General features: G+C 39.1%; 1 protein-coding gene across 1 annotated transcript in view; it reads right to left on the bottom strand.

The window, feature by feature from the left end:
• The window catches only part of SAMD13 (sterile alpha motif domain containing 13), a 42,741-nt gene extending 31,658 nt beyond the window's left edge, over nucleotides 1–11,083 (bottom strand). The window contains exons 1-2 of the mRNA XM_004679159.2: nucleotides 11,036–11,083; nucleotides 5,723–5,807 (exon numbers count right to left, since the gene is read on the bottom strand). Coding sequence (XP_004679216.1) covers nucleotides 5,723–5,807; nucleotides 11,036–11,045 — 95 coding nt within the window. The 5' untranslated portion in view covers nucleotides 11,046–11,083. The remainder of the gene's footprint in view (nucleotides 1–5,722; nucleotides 5,808–11,035) is intronic.
• Nucleotides 11,084–25,551: the final 14,468 nt, after the last annotated feature.

The raw sequence follows: 25,551 nt of genomic DNA, 5'->3' as shown, positions 1-25,551 counted from the left end.
ATTACTAGCAAGTCTAAAATTAGACAATAGTAAAAACACATTTGTGGCAGATTTCTACACCCCACTTTCACCAATGGATCAGTTAACCTTCTGCATCATTTCACAAGTGCCTTGTTTCCATCTTCACAATAACCACCTATCCTATTTACAGTCAAAGAACTAAGACAGAGAGAAATTAAGCAATTTACTTATTAGACATCCCTTTGTAAGAAACAAAAGCAAGCTCAAACTCAAGTCTTCTAATACTGACTTAACTAAGTCAAATCTCTTTAATTTTTTTTTTTTTATAGAACTGCAGTGTAGGCCAGCGTGAGAGAATTCACCAGAGAAAGAGTACAGAGCAGAAAAAGGTGGATTTACTGAAAAACACAGCTGAGGGAATTCGCAGGCAAGAGGTCTGTTGTATCATATGTGGGCTAGCTCCCTGGTCAGGGATTGAACTCAGGCCGTAAAGGAGACAACACTGAGACTTAACCCCAGGCCACTTTTCTAGGTTTCATTTAACATCACCTTGGTCTCCAAATCTGGACTACTTTTTTTTTTTTTTTAAGATTTATTTATTCATACAGAACTGGGGTACAGGCCAGAGGCTCAGGGGCGGTGAGAGGCTTCACCAGAGACAGAGTGGGGAGCAGAACAGGCAGATCAACGAGGTACACTGCTGAGGGAAGCAGCGGGCGGGTCAGGAGAGGTCTGGCTCGCCATGTGGTCTCCTCCGGGGCAGGCGGGAATCGAACTCATGCGGAAGTGGCTTCAGATTCTCAGTGCTGTGCTTTAACCCGCTGCGCCACCAGGGAGGGCCCACAAATCTGGACTACTTTTACTTTTCCTCAAAGAAAAATAAATTTTCATTCTCAACTAGAAATCTGGTTAGCTTTAGAAGAATGAACTATGTCAGATTTACAGAAAAGTTGCAAAAATAGTACAAAATTCCACATATCCTTCACCCAGATTCCATCACATATTTACATTTTACCACCTTTCCCCTTCTGTATAAAGCCAGGGGAATTCAGGGAGAGGAAGCTTCTAGGTTGAAATAAGTCTTTTCAGTGTTTTAAGCAGAAATGATTGAATAGATTAATTAGTTTTTGATTCCTAGAAGTGTCATGCATTCCTCATGGGGAGCTTAGGTTGGGGTTTGCTTCTCAACTGGGGTAGATTTGACTCCCGGGGGCATCTGGCAATGTCTAGAGACACTTTTGATTGTCAGAAACAGAGAGAGGGCACTGCTAGCATGTAGTGGATAGTGATGAGATGTGTTTAAAAATGGACTAGATACCATCAGTCTCATACATAGACACACACACATACATATACATCCCAACAAAGAATTACCTGAGTCAAAATGTCAATAGTGGAAAAGTTGAAAATTCTTGACCCTTTTGACCAAGTTTTGGCTGTTGATCAAGTTCAATAATTGTTAGAACCTCAGCATTAACATCACAAGAGAACATGTTAGAAATGCAAGTTTTCAAGCCTACGAGCAATCAGAAACTGTAGAGGTATGGCTCAGTGAAAAATATTCTGTAGTTACAAGATATAAGCCATTTTGGAAAAGGAAGTCCTATCTTTGTTAAGTTGAGGTAATGTAACAATAGTTTGCACACAGCTACCAAACTTGAAGACAAACAAAAGAAAGAAGGGTTTCCCTGGCTACATGCCAGTAAAAGCTATGCTAAGTAAGTGATGAAAGCCCTCACGACAGCCTGGTCACTCCAGTACAGAAGAAAGGACTCAGTCTTCAGAGTCAAAGTAAAATATGAATCCCAGCTTCATCGCTTATTAGCTGCGAACTCTTAGAAGCACTTTAACCTTCTGAAACTCTAGTCTTCTCATCTACAAAATGAAAAGTACAAAAAGGAAAAGTAACACACATCTCAATATTGTAAGGATTAATAAGGCTCGCACCAAGTGCCTGCTACATAGCAGGGACTTCATACATAGCAGCCTGCTAAAACTGTAGCAGGAACACGGAGCCAGTGAATAGGGGTTCTTACGCTAGGCTTCTTTAGAAAAGAAGCTTTGTGACTGCACATCCCCTAGCAAAGCAATGATATGTCCCATGTTTGGGAAATGAAACACTTGCAATTACCAGCTTTGGCTGATTTCAGGTACAGCTTGAGTTTGACTGTACTATGCCTTTTGGGAATCTATAATGAAATCTAGAGTTAGATTTTAATATCCATTATGCTAGTCACAAGCCACTTGTGGCTATATAAATTGTCTAGGATTTTTATCTGTGGTCAAAATGGAGTAACGGAGACCCAGTTATCCTTCTGCTTAAAACAACTAAAAAATAGACAAAATATGTGCAAAAGTGACTGTCAAGACATTGGCATAGTCAATAAAGGGCAGTGATCATTGAGGGATGAGAAATAAGGCAAGACCTATCTACTTACTGGCTAGAGAACTGCAGGGCATCCACACACCAAGAGAAACAGTTAAAGTTTCTGTATTCAGATGACATAATTATCGATTTTAAATATCTGCCACCAAAAAGTCTACTAGAGTAATAAGTGAGTTTAGCAATGCTATAGGATACATGGGCAATATAGAAAGATCCATTACTATTTCTATACACTAGCAACCAACAATTTAAAAAGCCATATCATTTGTAATAGCATGTAAATATGAAATATATACAGATATATCTGACTGAAATGTGCAAGACTACACTAAAAGTTATAAAACTTTTCTGAGAAAAATTAAAAGAAAATATAAATAAATGGAGAAAAATGCTTTCTGAGTGAGTTGGAAGACACCATGTCGTCAAATTGTCAGATTTTTCTTAAGTTGATCTACAATTCAATGCAATGCCAATCAAAATGCAGCAGGCCATTTTTTAAAATAGAAATTGGAAAAGAATTGAATAATCCTAAAATTCATATGGAAATGCAAATGACATAGCAGACCAAAACTAATTTGAAAAAGAGCAAAGTTGGATGGATAACACTACATGATTTCATGATTTATTATAAAGCTGCATGCCAGAACAATGTTGCACTAACATAAATATATGCAAAAATATCAGTGGAATAAAAATAGAGTTTGGAAATAGATCGACACCTATATGACCAACAATTTTTCAACAAAGTTGCAGAAACAATTCAACAAATGGTGCTGTAACAATTTGCTACCTGCAGGAACAAAAATAAAAGCACACATGACCACCATAAAACAAGTGAATCCCTATCTCACACCATACATAAAAATTAATTAAAAAATTATAGTTAGTTCTAAATCTCAGGAAATAAAAGAGACAGACTTTGTGACTTTAGATTAGACAAATATTTCTTAGGTATGACACTAAAGCACTGTTCATAGAATTAAAAATTGATAAACTGTACTTCATCAAGATTAAAAATTCCTGCATTTTGAAAGACACTTACATAGAGTGATTGAAAAGACAAATCACGTATTCCAGGAAAATAGTTTTGAATCATGCATATGATAAATACAGAAAAACTCTCTAACCAATCATATTTAAAAAAAACTAACCCAGCAAAGAGATGGACAAAATACTTATCCAATATGGAAAATGATACATGGATGGCAAGTGAGCACTTGAAAAGAGGCTCAACATCATTTACTCATAAGAAAATGAAAAGTAAACCCATACTTAATATAATGTTTAACTTGAAAAAAGATCATACCAAGTTTGTGAGGATACAGAACAAGTGAATGGTCATACAGTGCTGGTAGAAATGTAAAATGGGACAAGCAGCTTGGAAGTCTGTTAAAAAGTTAAATATACCCCTACCATTTACCCCAGATATTCCATTCCTTAACATTTACTCAAGAGAAACTAAAGGATATGTCCACACACAGAATTGTAAATAAATGGTCAAAGTAACTTTACTTGTAATAACCACAAAAGGAAACAACCCAAACTCTGTCAACAAGTAGACAGATAGTGAACAAACTTCTACAGTCAGGCCCTACTTAATTCTATCAATAGGTTCTTGGTAACTACAACTTGAAGTGAAATGAGTTATAACAAAAGCAGGTCCTTGAATAATGTAATTTTGTTCAGAATGGGGAGGATGTTGTTATCTCATCCAACTTCTACAAAATGATATTGAACAAAAGGATGCTTTTATTCAAGATCTTTCTATGAGACAAAACATATCCAGTGACATATCCACACAGTGAAATATTACTCTGTAGGAACAAGTAACAAACTATTGTCATACACTGTAATATGGATGAATTCCAACTTAATGATCCTGGGTGAAAGAAATCTGACCACACCCTCTCCCATGAATATTCTGAGTAATACCATTAATATAAAATTGAAGCAAAGGTAACTAATCTATAGTGATGATTAGTAGTAAGTATTTGCCTGGGGTATAAGAGCAGACAGGATAGAGGAAGAAATTGCCAAAGGTTATGAGGACATTTTGGTGGTGAAGGACAAGTTCATTGCCTTAATTTTGGTAAAGGTTTCACTGGTGTATATACATGTTAATACTTAACCAGTTTTACATTTTTAATGCATGCAGTTTATGTCAATTGTATATCAATAAAGTTGCTAGCTGTTAAAAGTTCAATTCATCAGTTACATTAGTACATTAGCCACATCAAGTTTTGATAGCCACACGTGGCTAGTGTCTACCAGTTTAGAGAGCACAATGTGAAACATTTCCATCACCACTCAAAGTACTACTGGACAACACTGATCTAACTCAGACATAAACAAGCATCTGTTTCTTTTATTTCTCCCATTTAGCTGCCCCAGACCTCAAGAATGGGATAAGCATGGTGCTGATACATTACTGATAAATTAACTGAGGATTTTTAAAAGCAGATTTTATTAAGTTTATTTCTATGTAACTTTTCAGCAAAGGAAAATATGCATTTTGTTCATAAACATACAGTAAACTGTTTCCTCATTTAGATATCTCAGCATTTAATTCATTTTCTCCAACACTCAAGTTGGGGTAATTTTAAACTAAACAGCGTATAAAAAACAAAACAGGTAACACACTCTTGGAACTTACTTTCTCCTTACAATCAAAGTGTTATAACCTCAAGACAACTCCTAAATGAGAATGTAAATTTTCCCCCTATATTCACAGGTATGTCATGAGTTAATCTGATACACGTAGCATGTTTCAAAATATGCTACAAAATGCAAATGAAGTTTCCTATTTAAAAGAGTTGGCTATAAACTCTCAACAAATATAATCAGGAGTTGCAAAGGTGAGAACAAACATTAAAATAGAACACTGTGGTACACAGGGAAATGTTTCACGTTCAACTAACAGTTCATAAAATTAGGACAGAGAAGTTGTTCAACTTAGTATTTTTTCTGAAACGCTTTTCCTTTTTTCACTATAGCTCTCAATTTTGTGAACAATGATTAAAAAGATTCACATTCTATTTTCTGCCCCCATTGCCTAACTTATGGACTTGGAAGGCAGAATATATGTCTGCTGGGTGTTTTTGTTTCAAAACAGAATCAGAGCTGAAATTCTCGACCTTCCTGTTCCAAAGCCTGATACACTAACCCTTTCTGTACAGTTTGACCTCTGAGTCATGGCTATCCTAGAAATGGAATACAGAAAAAAGCAACTGGGGGCAGGGGAAGCTGGTGACCATATAGACCAACCAAGATAACTCCCAAACAGTGCATTGTAGTAGAAACAGCAAGTAGTACAAAAATAGAAACCAAGTCCCTCTGTTGTTTGCAGAAGCAAACTCACAAGGCAGTTTCACTTACTTTTTTACACCGACAGAGCCATTTTCCTTGTTTTCCATGTCAACAGATAGCATGGGAAGGCTGCAGGGATCCTTTACTTCAGCAACTAATCAATAAGGGAAAAAAGCTTGTGTTTAAATCTTAGAATGGGAAAGAAAAATATATATTCTGAATTGGAAACAGAATGATCCCTTTTACAGCTTCACATCGGCTCATGTATGTTTGTTTAAATCTCTCACTCCCTCAGCTATTGGTGAGATGTGATTAAACCCAAAGAACTGAAGGAGACAGATTTGGGTGCTTTCATCTGTACTGGCACTCCCAGCCTTGACAAATAAGCATTTGCAAATGAAATAGAATACTCCTTCAAAACAAGTGCTCTGTGAATTGGCACAGCGTCCTCTGAGTACCAAGCTCTCACTTAAGACACTGCAACTCATAAATGAGTCAAAGTCAAGAAAAAACCCCTTTTTCCCTGCCCCCTTCCCACCATGGGCTGTCATTTCTTGTTTTCTTAAAGCATTTGTTTTTTTAGGTTTTTTTTTTGTTGTTGTTTTGTTTTGTTTTGTCCACTCCCATTGCTCCTATATTTTTTCATTGCAATGCAGAGGGCACTTAACGCTTTTGTCAGCAAGTATTCCCCTAACCTCACATATTCTCAACGAAAGCCTCAAAAACCTGTCCATGCTGTAGTAAAGCAAGATGCTCACAAAAATGTCAGAAAGCCCCTTTGCACAGAAAGGTGTGTGTGTGTGTGTGTGTATGTGTGTGTGTGTAAGAGAAGGTAGGCAGCTCATTAAATTTATGAAGAAATCACCAAAACATTCAAAGAGATATAGTAGCATCCATCACTGTCTTTTTGTTTAGTAGGATGAAGATTGTGAAAAAAACAAAACCCCTCACAATTAATATGCAATTAGCAAGATGAAAAAGGCATGAACAAAACTGCTTAACAAATAGTTCTGAAACGTGCTTGTTCGTCTACAGCTGAAGCCATAAATTAAATACATTTCCTCTCAAATCACTTTATACTTCGGCACTCCTTCCCTAGGGATTACTCTGACATGACAAGTGCATCATTTAGTACATTCACAAGATTTTATCACTGTTAGAGAAGTAGATGATTAACAAATAATACTGTGTGGGATCATCTTCACTACACACACACACACACACACACACAAACTTGCAGTTGCTAAACCACTTCCATCATTCATAGAGAAATCCAACATTTAATATACATATAGATATTAACATACATCCACACACCGTTAACAGAGTAGACAGAAGATAGTGCTGCTCCAAGCCAAAGAATGATTTCACTTCAGTTGGAAACTGTTATACATTCACCATTTCTAAGCATCTCAGAAACAAAACAAAACAAAACACTCACAAGGATACTCTGCAACACCACACTACATTGTATTACTATTATTATTATATTATTTTCTTTTCTGTGGAAGAGTAAAAAGAAAACCTACCTAGAAGCAACTAAAACATGTCATTTTTTATAGGCTTATCAAGAGCAGCCAAAGAAACCCCAATGTTTTCTTTCACAAAGTAGGCTGGCAAAGGAATTCAATAAGGAGGTACAATTTGACACAGTGAAATAAAACCAGGCTGGCTCTCAGCCAACATGACGTTAGGAATCACACACGAGCTGCACCAACTGCCTTCTGGTTCATGGCTGACTTTTTAAAGCTACAGTGTGCCTGTTCACTTTTGCTAACTACCTTCAGCACAATTAGTGGAAGTGAATGAATCATGAGCCCCCAAGTTCAGAATTCTCACTGCACCTGTCGTGGACAAAGAAAAACAAGCTATAGCAATTGCCTAGTATTTTCTCCCTCTCCTTCACTATTTCTGTCTTTGCTGTTGGTCTGAGCATGAATGTCAAACTATTTCTTTTTCTATCATGTGGGAGAAAAAAGAAGAGAAAGAACCCATTGCTTGTGAGCTCTAACCAGCGAACACTCCTGTGTTACTCTTTCTTCCTAATAGAGACTCGTGGACAAAGTTCCCAAGGCTGCCTTTTAAATAATCTCTTTGTGAGAATCAGAAAAGCACTGCCCAGCAGAAAATCCTTTTACATCATTATGTGGGAAGTAACATACTCCAGAGAAGATGCAAAATAGATGACCAGATCTAAGAATGCCCATATTCTTTTACTTTGGCACTCATGGTGCCAGATGAAGTCAGCAAAAAATCAAAACAAGACAAACCTTACTCTGCAAAATAAAAACAATTAGGTTGGGAGATTTAATTTTAACTGTTTATCACAGTTGCACAACACAGCATACATAATTCAGCAAATTCAACCAACAAATATATTATCAATGAGCACCTGGTACTATATCAGTTAGATATAAAAAAGAATTAGTGCCAATGTGCCTTCCTTCCCCCACCCTAAATACCAGTTCAGGAAATTTGTTTATGGAGTAAGGAAGCTGGGTGTGATCATTTTTTTTTTTTTAAAGATTTATTTTATTTGTACATACAGAACTGGGGTGCAGGCCAGAGGCTCAGGGGTGGTGAGAGGCTTCACCAGAGACAGAGTGGGGAACAGAACAGGCAGACCTATGAAGTACACTGCTAAGGGGAGCAGCGGGTGGGCCAGAGAGGTCTGCCTCGCCATGTGAATCGCCTCCTGGGCAGGCGGGAATCGAACTCATGCGGAAGTGGCTTTAGCTTCTCAGTGCAGTGCTTTAACCCGCTGTGCCACCAGGGAGGGCCTGGGTGTGATCTTTTGTTTAAGTAATCTTGGTCAGTCTTACAGTTCTCATGCTTGGCTGGGAAGCACTGCTCCAGGGTAACATGTCCACACACCAATGTGCTGCTCACATACAGGACACATATATGGTTGTCACTTTAAAAAATACCAGTCAGGGCCCTCCCTGGTGGTCCAGCAGTTAAAGCACAGCATTAAGAAGCTAAAGCCTCGTCAGCATGAGTTCGATCCCCAGCCCTGGAGGTGACCCATATGGAGTGGCAGACCTCTCCTGAACCACCCACTGCTCCCCTCAGCAGTGTACTTGTCAGTCTGCCTGTTCTGCTCCCCACTCTGTCCCTGGTGAATATCTCACTGCCCCTGCACCTCTGGCCTGTACCCCAGTTCTGTATGCATAAATAAATCTTAAAAAAAAAAAAAAACAACCACTAAATCAATATCAGACTTTTTTAAGTCACACTGTCAACAAAATCACTCAAGACAGCGCAGAGCACGTAGGTTGGGATCCTAGCCTATCTCATATTTTATAACATTGAGTCCAAAAATGATCCTAGGAAAAATTAGCTGATTCTTTATAACATTGTGTAGCTATCAAACAGAATGGAGAAGAAACCCGTTACAATCCCTTTCCTTAGTAATTTTTCGGGCACTATAAGGGCAGCAACTACCATTTAACTTTGCAGCCTGGGTTTCAAAGTGGGGATTATTTTTTCCTCTTACTTATTGCAAGATGGTAACAGAAAAGTTCAACTTCCTGAAAGATTACTGCTGAGAAAGAGAGCAAGTGCTTTTTCTGCCCACTTTTACCACTGCCCCTTTGCAAAAACAAACAATAATAATTAGAGAGGAAGCCCAAGTGTTCATATACTTTTGAGTAACTTTATTTTTTTGAGCATTAGCCAAACAGTAGGTCTTTATCATCACTGAGCAAAACCAAGTATTGAGGTAGCTCTTTTACCAACAGATTTCAAATGCTTTTGTACTTGACCCTAAATTTCTGAACTCTTCTCCAACTAAATTAAAATGGAGGTGGGCCAGACTATGAGGCCTGCTGGCAAGTGGAAGGGATGAGTACGTCCTGTTAGCACCATGTTTCGAAACCAAGTTCAGTTCATCACTGCTGAACAGAGAGAAGCAAAGAAAATGTTGTTGTACCCAGCTCTATCCAAGACACAGCAACAGAGGAAAAGATTATGTGAAGTTTCTCCAAGAATTCCTTCCTATATCTAGAAAAGGACTCTTCTCCTGTTTTGCCTGCTGGGATCAAAAGTTTGCCTTATAGACAAAGATGAGGATTTCAGGTGTTGTAGGAAATCATACCTATTTTAATAAAAAAAAAAGCTGCAAAGAAAATCTAAATTCTAGAAAATTTCACTTATCAGGCTGTTGTTAACTCTAATAACTTGACATTTGTATTGTACATATGTATTGTACATATATATGTAATATACAAACATATTAGTGTCTGTATTATTTGCCCACTTCCTCCTCACTCTCTCCAACAAACTCTTCTCTGCTAATAAAATAATGTGTTAATGTGTGTGCACTGGTGTATGATATATGTGCACAGCAAAAATGAAGTGTGTGATGAGTGTAACTTATATGTTATGTATAAAGCCTATGAATGTTTGTGTGGTAGAGTGTCTAAGTGTCTGGTGATAGAGATGCAGACGAACTCCACCTTTTGTCCAGGATATGGGATATGTTAAAAAAAAAAATCACTGAGATCTTTGTATTGGGATACCAGATTAGAAATTTCCGGCTCACTTGGGATTGGGTCCCGGTAAGATGGAAAGTGGGTCAAGACAGGCGTGGAAACTGGTGCCTGCCTCGGATTTCTTTTATTGACCAGCACTCATTCTTCTGCCTCCACCCCACCCCACCCCCCTCCCCCAAAGAAGATGAGGGCGCACCATACTTTGCAAAGGAAACACCCCGCCCAGCCTCCGGACCCAGAATCAGCTTAGAGGAGGATCCAGTCAGCACTGTAGAACGCGGACCTGAGTCCACGAGGCTGTAGAAGAAATCTCCAGAAGTCTCCCCAGAGCAGAGCTGAGCTCAGTGCGTCCCTAGAAGTGTCGTAAGGAAAGTGAGCAGCCTAAAGAGGGGATGCTGGGGGCAGGACGGAGGGCAGGGGCAGGGAAGGAAAGAAGCCTCTTGGTGGGTCAGCGACGCCGACGAGAGACAAACGACTCGCTTGTGACACCAGCGACAGGGGAGAAAAGTTTCAGGCTAGGACTCTGGAGAAGAATTCTGGAGTCTAGAGGCTCCCAGAAAGAGCCCGTCTTTGGAGGGGGAGTGGCGCTCACTGCACCCAGTAGAGCCTGCTACCACCGGTCGCATCCTGGAAGTTTTGCCCCTCAGCCCCGGGAGTGTCCTAGCTCTCCGCAGGGCAGGGCGCGCTTCTACCCCCATTTCCACTCCAGGGTGACAGATTCCACGCTCATGGGTGCAACAAGCGGCAGGAGCACTGGGCACACAGCAGAGACGGGGCGCGGAGGGGGGGGGGCTGTTTTTATTATGCTTATCTTTGTTTCTTTTCATCCTGGAGAAAAGAGAGGACAGGCGCGTTCCCATTGCCCTCTCGGCACGAGCGGATCACTTACCTCCCCTCATGGCCAGCGCCGGGAGGCTTTCCCCCGCGCGGAGCTCGCCTGCAGCCACGCGCCCAGCCCCACAGCAGCCCGCCGCGCGCGCTGCACGCTGGGACTTGTAGTCCTTCGGGTTCTGGTTGGGTGGGGCGAGGGTCCGAGGGCAGGGTCGGAAAGGAAAGAGGGATGGGGGGAGGCCAGGAAGGGAAGGACTTGGGCAGGGACTTTGTAAATACTGGGGAGGATATTTGCACGAGCTTAAAACCTCCAGGGAACTGGATTGGGTGGGGTTGCGATGGGGGCGGGGGGGGAGGAGGGGGAGGGCACTGCTAGCTAGAGATATTTTAAAACTGAGGGTTTTCACTCAAATACCATTTTCTTTCTGTCTTACTCACACATGGCAACTCTGATGAAGTTTTAACTGGGTGTTGGCAGTAATGACAAGTAGAGTTCTCGGCCAAGTTCATAGTATTTAGGGCCTTACTCTCGCTTCACCCTCAACAAACGCGTGTTCTTTGCTTGGAACAGCTAATATTCTGTTGCTCACAACTTAGTTAAAGCCCCGGGTGTGTTACAGGATGAATAATTTTACTTTGTAGTTTGTAGAGCACTCTACAGTTTGCAAAGCACTTTTTCACTTATTGGTTCATCACATACAACCATAAAGCAGAGAAAAACTCAAGATGCAGGAAGCTTCTTTTGTATTCTCACCTGCTGTGGTGGGAGCACTCCTCATTTTTCAATTGTTTCTCCAACCCTTCTTTTAGCAGCTGGAAAGAGAAAGTGGGGAGAGAAGTTGTCCGAGAAGTTGTAAAACAAGAGGAGAATGCTTTGATGGTCTTTCTTGAAATAGCTGATAAATAAATCCTTATTCAATAGTATTACCAAAAGAAGTTTATCTGTGATTTGGAAGAGTGGAGTAGGAAGGAAAAGACTGTTGTGTTAGTGCTAGAAACTGAACATCTTGGAAATACTGCGGATTCGGTTCCAGACCACTGCAATAAAGCCAACTTCACAATATAGCCAGTGAGAGTTATTTGGTTTCCCAGTGCATATAAAAGTTATGTTTAAACGATAGACTATTAAATGTGCATTAGTCTTATGTCTAAAAAGTAAACGTAACTTAATTAAAAATACTTTAGTGCTTAAAAAATGCTCACCATCAACTGAACCACAGTGAACTGATGGCTGCTGTCTTATCAAGGTCGTGGTTGCTGAAGGTTGGGGTGGCTGTGGCAATTTCTTAAAATAAGGCAACAAAGAGGTTTGCTAAATAAACCTGTACTGTTTGTTAGTATTTACGCACGGTGGAACTTTTCTCATTGTGAGAATCCATCCTCTCAAACCTTGCTGTTGCTTTTATCATCTAAATTTAATACTTGAAATTCTCTGCTGTCATTGCAACAATATTCACATCTTCACCAGGAGTAAATTCCATCTGAAGAAAGCACTTTGCTCATCCATAAGAAGTAACACTTACGAGCTAAAATTTTATCATGAGAGTAGAGCAATTCAGTCACATCTCAGGATCCACTTCTAATTCTAGTTGTCTTGCTATTTCCTCCAAATCGATAGTCATTTCCTTCACTGAATTCTTGAACTCCTCAAAATCAACCACGAAGGCTAGAATCAACTCTTTCCAAACTTCTATAGGTGTTGATATTTTTCCCCCTAAAAATAATAATTTTAGTAAGTAACGGATGGGGTTAAAAAAATCTACATTAAGGACCTCCCAGGTGGCTCAGCTGGTTAAAGCACAGCACTAAGAAGCTAAGCCACTTCAGCATGAGTTCTATCCCACTTGCCCTGGGGGAGATCCACATGGCGAGGCAGACCTCTCCTGACCCGCCCACTGCTCCCCTCAGCAGTGTACTTCTTTGATCTGCCTGTTCTGCTCCTCACTGTCTCTGGTGAATCCTCTCACCACCCCTGCACCTCTGGCTTGTACCCTAGTTCTGCATGAATAAATAAATAAATCTTTTTTAAAAATCTAAAAGAAATAGATATTGTTATATTCCCCCCAAAGAATAGTTAGTGATAGGATGTGAGGGATGCTGGATATAAAAGGAAAGAGTACATTTTTCTAAATGAGGTAAAAAAAATTAAAGCAACATGCTTGATAGAATATCCAAAAATATAAATTGAGTAAAGCAAAAGCATCCATCACATTTAAAACACGATATTACAATTTGGAGAAAAGAACTAAAAAGATGAGATAATATTTTGCAGAAAAGTTAATTAACACATTAAAAGCAACAACATTCAGAAAGTCCTTATGAACAATAATAACTCAGATTTTCCATCATAGGGACACTGGTTGGAAACTGATACCTGTCACTTGTTAATATATATGAACAACTCAGTTCAGAATAACATTTGGAAAATCATCATATCACCATGGTGTAACACAGGTTATCACAGAACTAAGAGTGAAGGCACGTTCCACACCAGGGATCTAACTGCTACTGTTGAAACTATATTTACCCAGTCAAATTTGGTATCAGAGAGAAAATGTTTTGTAGGAATGAGCCAACCACAGGGGGAAGGAAAGGAGAGAAAAATAAAATTGAGAAGGAAGCAAAATAGACTATGATGGAAGACAATCAATGAATGTTTTAGTGGTGGGTGTGGGATGGCAACCCCACCTGAAAGGGAGTGCCCCTAACTTAAATCATATACAACTTTGTAAGTCAACCAATGAAAACCGAACAATTTATAATAATAAAAATAAATCAATAATAAATCAATAATAATAAAAATAAATCAATAAATCAAAAACATTTTGCTTAAAAAATTGGAGCTCACATGTATACATTCCTGGTCTCTGTTGAAAACAAATTATATAGGGGGAAATGACCTTACCTCCTCAAGTAGTCAATAACTGAAACTCTCATAGGTAAAGGGAAAGAAGAAAACATTTTCAGAATAAGTAGAGCTTCCTTTCTTGGTTTAAAATACCAGCACACAATTTCTACCATCCTGAGTCAACAGACATTTCTAGAACAATATAAGATTTGTTTAAAGGTAACAGTAATCAAAGTTTTAAACTTTTTTCATTGAGGTGGGGTTGGTTTACTTTATATACCCTAGAGCTATAGGTTCATACCCCTTCAGATGTGGGTTATCACATCCCCCACTCCCAATCACCCCCACCCCAACAACACTTCCATAATTCTTCACCACAGACCATTGAGCCTACCTCTCCCTTTGGTTATTATAATTTTATAGTATAGTTTGATGTCTAGCAGTGTGATACCACCATTCTTTTTGTTGTTGTTGCTAGATTACTTTGGATACTTGGGCTCTTTTTTGGCTCCATGTCAATATCAGTAATATGTATTCTGTTTCTTCAAAGAATGCATTGAAATTTTGATAGGAATTATACTGAATCTGTATATTGCTTTGGGTAAGATGACCATTTTAGCAATGTTAATTCTTTCAATCATGAGCAAGGACTATCTTTCCATTTCCTTAATATGGAGAGTAAGAATGTATTTGGGTTCCTCAACTGTGTGGATGGAGATGAAGAGCTCTAAGAATCAGGTGAGCTCTTGATCCATGTTGATGGAAGCCTTGGGGAAGGGAGATTCAGTCAAGAAGCAGTATTCATTAATGATTTTTTCTAGGGGAGAGGCTGACATGTTCTGGGTATAAATCCTTCTCCTCTGCCTTAATCTTTTAGCTGGAGTTGGGAACTTGGAGACAAGTTAGTTGTAACTCCAAGCACAAAAGTGTGTAAACAATATTGACTCAATAAATTCTATTTTAGAAGAGGTTGGGTGTTAATTGTAGAAGTGGAAGATACATTAAAGATTTTGGTAAAGAAGTGAAAGAGATTCTTGATGTGAAGGGATGTTCTAGAATTGAAGATGAGAGGTAACTATGTTTTAAGGGTGAAATGAAGACTCCATTAGAAGCACAAATATGAAAATCTAGGAGAAGGGGATTATGGGAATAACATTCTACAGGATATGGAAATATAAACTCTTGATTCTTGGAAGGGAAGTGGATCAATTCTTCCAGTAAGAAAGGAAAGACAACTGTATGATTTAGAAAAATTCTAAAGAGAATATATTTTTAAAATATTTATTTATTCATACAGAATTGGGGTACAAGCCAGAGGTGCAGGTGTGATGAGAGGCTTCACCAGAGACAGAGTGGGGAGCAGAACAGGCCAACCAATGAAGTACACTGCTGAGGGGAGCAGCGCATGGGTCAGGAGAGGTCTGCTGCGCCATGTGGGTCACCTCCAGGGCCGGGGATCAAACTCTCACTGAGGTGGCTGCAGCCAGCTTGTAGTACTGCGTCTTAACCTGTTGCACCACCAGGGAGGGCCCATAAAGAGAGTATTTTAAAGAATTATTTCTTTCTTATGAAAGCAAACTAAATATATGGTAAAAATTCCCAATAAGTTTATACCTAGAATACTTCTTGTTAAATATTGGTGTATACATTCTCTAATTTTTTCCCCTGCACATTCTATTTCTTTTTGAAATACTGTATAGGTATCTATACAGTATTATTGTTTTTCTCTATAATTTATAAAATTTATATAATAAATATTTATTGAGCAATTGTTATGTAGCAGATGTTTTCATCAGCCTTTCTGATGTTTCCATATCCACTAAAACTATATTTTTTCTTCTTGAAAAATCACTAAGCTCTAACAAATCTTTTATCCTCTAATTTCTTGAAATTTTATGTACCCTAATATTACTTTTACATATACTAGAACAGCTTTATTGTGAGCTGTATTCTTTGTCAATATAAAGTGACTCTTCATGCCACCTAATCATTTTAAAAAATAGTTGTTCTATCCTTATTGAAATTATTTTATTTCTATCTTAAATCTGTCAATTTAATTTTATTTGTTTATACTTTGAATCCATACTGTTTCTTTGCTTTCTCTCTTTATGCTCTATAGTCTGTTTGCTTTTGTTTTGCTTTACTTTTTATCTTCCTTTTTGTTATTGCTTATTTATAGCTCTGTAACAAACTATCCCCAAATTTAGCACCTTAAAACAATAGGCATTTTTTATCTTATACTCTGTGGGTCAGGAACCCTGACAGCACCTAGCTCAGGGTTTTTCACACAGTTGCAGTCAGAGGGTGGGATTGGACTGTGTTCTCCGCCAAAAGCTTGAGAAGAATCTGCTATCATGCTCACCCATGGGTATATTTAATTTCTTCATGACCCTTGAGAAACTCAGTTTTTTGCCATGTGGCCCTCTCCATGGGTTCCCTTCATGGGGTAACTCACAACACAGTAGTTGACTTTGTCAAATAAATTTGTGAGAAGAATCAGAGAAAGAATGCCAGCAAGACAGAAATGAAAATCCAGCATTTTGCCACATTCTCTTTGTTAGAAGCTAGTCATTCTGTCCAGCCTGCTTAACAGGAAATGAATATCAGGAAGCGAAGAGCAGCAGAAGTAAATTAAAAGCCCAACTACCACACTGTGGTATTTTGGAAGTTGTAAAGTTTATTAAAATTGTCTCCTTACATTTGTATCACTCAATTTACTTTAGAAATTAAATGATGATGATGAAAGAATGAGATTAATTTACTTAGTTATTTCTCTTCTTTTCTCCTCATATTTTATTAGTTTGAGGGGCAAATATCATTCTTATCTTACTCTATGTCATCAAAATATTATTCTTTGTATTATGCAATTTTTCTTATAAAAATTTATATCTTAAAGCAATTATATAGTTTTATGTGGAAATAAGGCCCAATCCTTTTGTACCACATGAACTTCTCTTTAATAAACTGGCTATTATCACTCATCTGTTCATTATCTTAATTTTTTTATTTTTCACAAGTGCATCCAAGCAATTGTGTTTTTTTCGAGTTCCTTAATGTTTGAGAAGCCCACTCTCTGTTATTCATGAAAGGTAGTTAAACTGGACATATAAAATTTCCCCTCATCAGTGCTAGTTAATATATTTATTCATTAATTCCATTTTCTTTTAACATCTAACACTGCTTAGGCGGCATTATTTTTGTTTTTGAAGATGACCTTTATTTCTACGTTGGTGGCTACAAGATTCCTTTTTAATCTTTGAATTCTAAGAAAAAGAAATTACTGTATGTCCTCGGTCCTTTTATAGTACAATTTTAAGTTTGTTTTTTTTTTACAAAATATTATTCTACTCTGTAAGTGTTTTTCAGTTTCATTTATTCATCCACATCCTCATAGAAGCAATCACTCATATGTTGACTCTCCGTTTTCTATTGTCTACATCTCTCATCTTCATTCTGGGTCATTTTTTCACTAAATTCTATATGATTTTTTTCATTATCTTGTCTTTTCTGTTTAATTTTCTTCAGTTTAAGCTTTACTCTGGCACTGTTAGCACAGTGAATTTACTTGTTTCTCCTTGTTTATTTTCTCTGCTTTTCCAATTTTTCTCTCTTTTATCTTTTACTGTTGTATGCTATATATATATATATATTATTTTTTACTTAAAAAACATTTGAAGAAAGTCTGTGAGATCTAGTTCATTTGTCCAAGAATAAGGTGAGTTATTTTCTTGCCTCTTCCTGATTACCCATGTAATGTTTAAATCATTAACATATAAAATGTACTTGTGTTCTGAATGTTGATAGCTCACAACCTTTGGTCAGTCATTCAGTGATGGATGAGCTGGGACATGAGGAAAACCTGCTATGTACGAGTGAAAAAAAGAGAAAGTGAGACATTGATTTACTTATTTATTATAATTATTATTTTTATCTTTTAACTACACTTGCAACTAAGTACTCTGAGTGTCTTGAAACAATATAAGAAGCAATTTTTTAAAAAGCCTGTCAACACCAGAGAAGTAAAAATGCAGCTGTGTAGCACAGCATCCTATAAAGTTATTGAAGTTAAGTTATGAGTGAATTTTTTTAAAGATTTATTTATTAGTTATACATTCAGAACTGGGGTATAGGCCTGAGTTGCCGAGGTTGTGAGAGGATTCACCAGAGATAGAGTGGGGAGCAGAAAAGGTGGACTGTGGAAGTACACTGCTGAGGGGAACAGTGGGCAAGAGAGGAGAGGTCTGCTCTTGTCATGTGGGTCACCTCCCTGGCCAGGGATCAAACTCATCCCTGGCTGGGATGGCTGTGACCTTCTTGGTGCTGTGCTTTAACCTGTCACGCCAACAGGAAGGGCGCATGTGGCTGAACTTTTAAGCTTCCTGGCAACCCAAACCTGAAAAAAAGCATATAATTGCACCTATGATTCTCATTGACTCAAAATAAAAATTTTACCCTAGAATCAATTAAAAAAAATCACCTGGAGCATGGTTCTTAATGAATTTGATTAGTAAATACAGCAGAAGCATTAAAGTAGTTATTTCTCACAGCATTGCTTACTGAAAGCTGATAATCTTGCACTGAAACACCACCCAGAGAAATTCCTGTGGTTCTAAGTACAACCCAAGTCCATTTGGAAGATAAAATCTTTTCTTTGGAGAAACAAATAATGCTATTGGTTGAATTGTGTCCCCTCTTCAAACTATGTCAAAGTTCTAATCTCCAGAACTTTAAAATGTAACTTTATTAGGAAATAGAGTCTTTGTAGATATAATCAGTTAAGATGAGGTCATACTGGTGTAGGGGACAGGCCTTAATCTTGGTGTCCTTATATGAAGAGGAGAGAGGCAAAGAGGAAGAGAATATCTGCAGACACAGACTCACACAGGAGAAGCTGACAGTAGAGACTAGTTTTGTTGCTACAAGCCAAGGAACAGCTGGGGTTAAAGAAAATGAATGAGGCAAGGAAATATCTAGCCCTGGATGTTTTAGAAAGACCTTGCCCTTTCCTGCACCTTCATCTCAGACTTCTGGCTTCCAGGCTAAAAGCTATGTTATTTAAGGCACCCAGTTTGTGGTACTTAATTATGGCAACCTTAGTAAACTACATTTCGATCAACAATGTTTCATAAATCTTAGCTTCATATGTCTTGGCCAGTAGAAAATTTGATAGGAGATTAAAGTGGGCTTTATGTGCTGACATTGAAGATGGACCCATATGTTCAAATGAAAAGCTACAAATATCTGTAAGGTAAACTACCCTTGTGAACATCAGCACACTTAAGATTTGACCTAGAAAGTAGCTAGCAAATATACTGTGGGCAGTGCCAAGTGCATGTTTGGGAACTGGAAAAATCCAGTTTTGCTTTTTTTTTTTTTTTAAAGATTTATTTATTATGCGTACAGAACTGGGGTACAGTCCAGAGGTGCAGGGGCAATGAGAGGATTCACCAGAGGCAGAGTGGGGAGCAGAACAGGTCGCTTGACAAAGTACACTGCTGAGGGGAGCAGCGGTCGGGTCAGGAGAAATCTGCCGCACCATGTGGGTCATCTTCCTGGCTGGGGATCAAACTCATGCCGAAGTGGCTTTAGCTTCTCAGTGGTGTGCTTTACCCACTGCACCACCAGGGAGGGCCCCCAGTTTTGCTTTTAATGGTGAATTATTTGACTTTTTTTCATATGAAATGAATGAGCATCATGATAATTTAGGATACAAAGTTTACAAGCAGGTAATACCTTTCCCTTACTGCAAAAATTGAACCAACACAGGGCCCTCTGGTGGCACAATGGGTTAAACTGCAACAATGCAAAGCTGCAGCCAATGCAGCATGAGTTCCATTCCCAGCCAAAGAGGTGACCCACATGGCAGCAGACCTCTCCTGTCTCACCCACTGCTCCCCCAGCAGTGTACTTTGTTAGTCTGCCTGTTCTGCTCCCCTCTCTGTCTCTGTTGAATCCTCTCACCACTGCTGTACCTCTGACCTGTACCCCAGGTCTGTATGTATAAGTAAATAAATCTTTAAAAACATTGAACTGACACATGATTACAACCCTAAATGAGTTTAAAAATGTAGAATAGGGCTCTCCCTGGTGGCACAATGGGGTTAAAGCACAGCATTATGAAGCTCTCAGGAGCCACTGCAGCAGGAGTTCCATCCCCCACCAGGCAGCTGACACACGTGGCACAGCAGACCTCTCCTGACCTACCTGCTGCTCCCCTCAGCAGTGTACTTCATTGACCTGCTTGTTATGCTCCCCACTTTGTCTCTGGTGAATCCTCTCACCCACCACACCTCGGCCTGTACCCCAGGTCTGTAAGCATAAATAAATAAAGCTTTTTTTTAAAATGTAGAATCATTTTAGTATAATTGAAATGCCAGGATGGATAACAATGTACAGATAACAGATCAATTTGTCTGTTGAACTAGCCCTACTCATGACAATTCATACTGAAATCCAGGATTTCTGTCTTTTATTTTTGTCACAGTGGGAAGGATGTATATACTGATTTCCCAAAAACTGTCTTTCTTCTTCACTTTCTTTATTTCTTCTCATTCAGAGACTTTTATTCCCAAGCAGATGGTATTAAGAATCAAAAGTTTATGCAATCTTATATCCTCATCCAAAGGTCAAGTTTTTGGACATTCTCCAAAACACATCAACAGTCCAGAGATAGGGAATGGAGGGGCTAAGTGTTGAGAGTTAAAAATAACCACAAACCCCTAAATTCAAATCATGAAGCAGGTAGGTTATGGTCAGTTGAAAACAGACTAAGTTACAGGAGAAAGACACATTAAATAGCAGACTTGGGATGACATTGGTTTACATATAACAGTGGGGGTTAGTTACATAGTAAGGGCTGATCTCTGAATCAGATCTAGGGACTCCAGTGGTTAGTTTCTTATGTCCTAAAGTACAAGCAATTAGAAGTGATAAAAATATTAAGTAAAAATATATAGAGGGGCCCTCCCTGGTGGCGCAGCGGGTTAAAGCACAGCACTGAGAATCTGAGGCCACTTCCGCATGGGTTCGATTCCCGCCTGCCCTGGAGATGACCACATGGCGTGGCAGACCTCTCCTGACCCGCCCGCTGCTCCCCTCAGCAGTGTACTTCGTCAATCTGCCTGTTCTGTTCCCCGCTCTGTCTCTGGTGAAGCCTCTCGCCTCCCCTGAGCTTCTGGCCTGTACCCCAGTTCTGTATGTACAAATAAATAAATCTTTAAAAAAGAAAAAAATATATATAGAGGACTACTCTTGGGCCAAAACACTTACCATGAATAACAAAATATATAATCTTTTAAATATAAGAACAAATTTAAAAGTAATATGAGAATGTCTAATATCTTAAAATAAATTATAAATGTTATGAAAGTGTGAGAAGGAGAGACTATAAATATGCCCATCATATTTGAAAAAGAACAAAATAGAACATGTAGGAATTTTTAAAATTGAAATAAACACAATGGAAGAATTGGGTGTTGAGAGGAGCACAGTTTTGGAGACCATTTAGGATGTGGGAAGTGTGGACTGGAAGATTTTTCAGAGGGTGCAGCACAGGGACTATTGTTGACAAATATGACCGAAAGGTCAAGAGTAGTTGAGGCTAGAGTGATGGGTTCAATAGGCCTCTAACCAGAATTTCTAGAGGTGATAATAGGGGGTGGGGGGAGAAAATAAATACTTTTTTTTCACATTTATTTTATTTCTTTGCACATACAAGAACTGGGGTGTAAGCCAAAGCTGAGGGGCGAGGGTGAGAAGATATACCAGAGACAGAGTGGGGAGCAGAACAGGGAGATAGACTGAAATACACTGCTGAGGGGAACAGCAGGTGAGACAGAAGAGGACCGCTGAGCCATGTGGGTCAGCTCCCTGGTTGGGGGTCGAACTTATGCCACAGTGGCTAGCAATAGCTTGATAGCACTGAGTCTTAAACTTTGTGCCATCAGGGAGGCTCACAAAACACTATTTGAGGGAACAATGAATATGACATTTTTTAGAATGAATGATAGTGACCTCAGATCCTAAAGCCGAAAGAATATACAGTGAGATAAATTTAAACACACACATGCACATGCACACACACATACACTTAAACATGTAAAACTTCAGAATGCCAAGGACAAAAAGAAGATATTAAAATTAGCCAAAGGAAAAAAATACATAGATTCCTGACAAAGGAGTCCTCTGCAAATTATTTTTAATGTGTTTAGGGATAGTAGCACTAAAATAAAATATTTTTTTATCCATTCGCATTCTTGGTCAGAATAAGTGAGATTATGCTGTTGTTATAATTAGCTCTTAAACCTCTGTGATTTAGCATACAAAATTTACCTCTTGCTTTCTGCTCCCAATATTTATTTAGAAGCTTCTCCTCTGCTCTCCCAGCTTTGTGTAGATCAGGGTGCTACCTGTACTACATTGTGTACATTCAATGTACACCTTCTCAAATACTTTGTGGTGATAGAAATAAATATCACTTATTAGCATTCTAGGTAATTTGCATGCAATATTTTAAATTTCCAGGACAACTCTACAGGTACCTATCTTCCTTCAGTAGCATGTTAAAGCTGAGGAAACTGAAACTTGTAGAGTGAGGAACAAGTCCATGGTCACACCATTATCATGCCAGTATCACACTCACAGCTGGTGCTGCAATGTCTCATTCGACTGCATCCCACACACCTGGGATCAGTGCTTCCACTTTCCTGGTTAGGTGGACTTGGACAGATGGCCATCAATCTGAAGAATCTGCAAGAAAACTAAACCAAATCTGAAGTCAGACGCAGAAGACAAGTGTGTGGGCTCTGTCTCTACTTCTGCCTAATTGCTAAGACAGGAGAGTTTCTAAACGCGGAGCAGACCCTGAAGCAATTCATTTATCAAGTGGACTGCTGAGTGGGGAAGAACTTGGCATTGGAAGCTGCAGATCAATAGGAGGATAGAAAGGGCACATTCCCAGAGACAGCGTCCCTGTTGGTGTTAACTTTTCTTTGTAGAAGAAATATGTTGTCATGCAATCTTTATATTAGCTCCTTAGATGGGTGCTAGAGATTTGCTATCTGTGTTTGCAGCTGTGACCAGAGATTGATGTGGGACTTCATTTTAGTGTGTGTGCATGCATACTGCCTGCCTTGATGTGTGTCCAGGACTGCTGTTTTCTGAAAATAGAAACTGTTAATGCCTCTGAGTCAGTCCCTCTCACTTTATGTACTCTCCAGTACATTTGTCCTAAAAGAATCAACCGTTCTCAGTTCCATACAACATGTCGATTTGTGAAATGGTCAAGTTATTACCAAGAGGCTTATTTCTTCTTTTATTAATTTCTGGAAGTTGGTGTCACATGAATCAGAGGAAACACCTATCTTTCATGGTGTCTGTTTAAGGCTATTCAAGGCCTCTTTTACTCTGATTCTCATGAATAAGATAGTTTGTTAAAGCTACCCCCTTGGGGTGCATCACACCTCCTTTGGGGGAGATAGAGGACCTGCCTCTATCTAATCATGCAGGTTAAGAAGGATTACCCTTCTTAACCTGCATGATTTACTGTCATTCTCTTTATTCCCTTTTCAGCAATGCCTCTCCTCCCTCACCCCTTTACTATCTTCCCTTTGCATGACTGTTTAACAAGCCGATTTCTGCACCCCATGTAACAGGAAGTGGTAATTTTGCAAGGTCTGAGCACCTGCAGAAGTTCCCTCTGTGTTTTAACCAGTGGGTCTCCACATTGCACCTCTACAGAAAAGCCAGAAGGCATCTGCTTCCCTTCCCCCACCCACCTTCCTGCCCCCAACTGTGATATGTAAGAAGTAATGGTTACTTTTCAGCTGGTCTTGTATTTTCTTTGATTGGGTACTCTGAGCTTTTAATTCCCTATGAAGCAAACTCTTAGTTGTATGTGGAGAACTCTATTTCTCCTTGACTTACTTTGCAGTCAGTATAGAGTTGATCCACCTGACAACAGAAACTAGTCTATTGTCTGCCTCAAATTCAGTTTTCTTTGGGACAAGAAAATCAGGTATAGGGGACCAGGCAGGTATCTGGTTCAATCAGTAACTAACTTTCTTCCTTTTATGGTTTTTTACATTTAGTGTTTTCCCTCCAGTTATATTGAGATGTAATTGACATGCAGCTCTCTGTAAGTTAATGTGTATGCATAGTACTTTAACTTCTATATGCTGTGAAAAGATCACCTTAGTAACTTTGGTCAATGCCCATCATATAATTAGAAAAAAGGAAAACATTTTTGTTTGTGGTAAAAACTCTTAGGATTACTTTCTTAGCAAGAAAGAATTTGGTAGTTCTTTCTCTTATGATTGGAAGTTTAAGTCTTTTTTTTTTAAGATTTATTTATTTATGCATATAAGAACTGGGGAATAGGCCAGAGGTGTGGGGGTGGGGTGGTGAGAGAGTTCACCAGAAACAGAGTGGGGAACAGAACTGGCAGATTAACTGAAATACACTGCTGAGGGGATCAGTGGGCAGGACAGGAGAGGTCTGCTGTGCCCCGTGGGTCACCTCCCTGGCTGGGGATTGAACTGGTGCTGAAGTGGCTGCGGATAGCTTCATAGTGCTGAACATTTAATCCCTTGTGCCACCGGGGAGAGATTTAATAATATACCAGTGGGGTGTGTGTGTGACATAGTGTGAGTGTGTATTTGTGTATACATACCATACACAGATTTGTGAGCATATCTCAAATGACTTTATCTATCCATCCATTAATAGACGCTCAGGTTGCTTCCACACACTGAGCATTTTCTTTTAAGACTTATTTATTTATGCATACAGAACTGGTGTACAGGCCAGAGGTACAATGGCAGTGAGAGGCTTCACCAGAGACAGGGTGGGGAGCAGAACAGGCAGATTGACAAAATACACTGCTGAGGAGAGTAGGGGGTGAGACAGGAGAGGTCTGCCACACCATGTGGATCACCTCCAGGGCCAGGGATTGAGCTCATGCTGAAGTGGCTTTAGCTTCATAGTGCTGTGCTTTAATTTGCTTTTATAATGAAGGTAACACAGGCATATCACTAGCCCTAAATTTCTAGGATCCCATCTAGAATTTCCCAACTCTATCTCCTGCCAACAGTGTGGAAAACGTTCTAGGTACTTCCTAAAAACAAAATAAGATGAAATGAAATAAAAAATAAATAAACTAAAATCAACAAAGTATACACAGAACACTTTTTTTTTTTTTTAATTTTGTGCATACAGAGCTGGGGTACAGGCCAGAGTGCAGGGTCAGTGAAAGGATTCACCAGAGACAGATTGGGAAGCAGAACAGGTTGACTAAATACACTGCTGAGGCAAGCAGTGGGCGGGGCAGGAGAGGTCTGCTGCACCATGTGGGTCACTTGGCCGGTGGGCAGGGTTCGAACTCATGCTGAAATGGCTTTAGTTTCTCAGTGCTGTGCTTTAACCTAGGGAGATAGTGCTGTGTACCACCAGGGAGGACCCAAAACACATTTTAAACACAAAAAGAAAGCTACCAAATATACTATTCTACAATTTGATGTTTTTCATTTAATAATCATTATGCTCATTTTCTATGATAGTGTATTTGTATATCTTTTTATATATATACTTTGAGAATACATGTTTTAGTTAAAACTGTCAGCAAGTTATAGAAACCAAGCTCAAACTATCTCAAACCACAAAAGAGAATTCCCCTCCCATGAGTGGGGGTGGGGGGGTGGGGAAAGAGAGGTGGGACAGATCTTCCAAAG

The sequence above is a fragment of the Condylura cristata genome, unplaced genomic scaffold, assembly GCF_000260355.1.
Source record: "Condylura cristata isolate star-nosed mole 26May11 unplaced genomic scaffold, ConCri1.0 scaffold00008, whole genome shotgun sequence".
Classification (NCBI taxonomy): Eukaryota; Metazoa; Chordata; class Mammalia; order Eulipotyphla; family Talpidae; genus Condylura; species Condylura cristata.
This window is presented reverse-complemented; position numbering and strand designations above follow the sequence as displayed.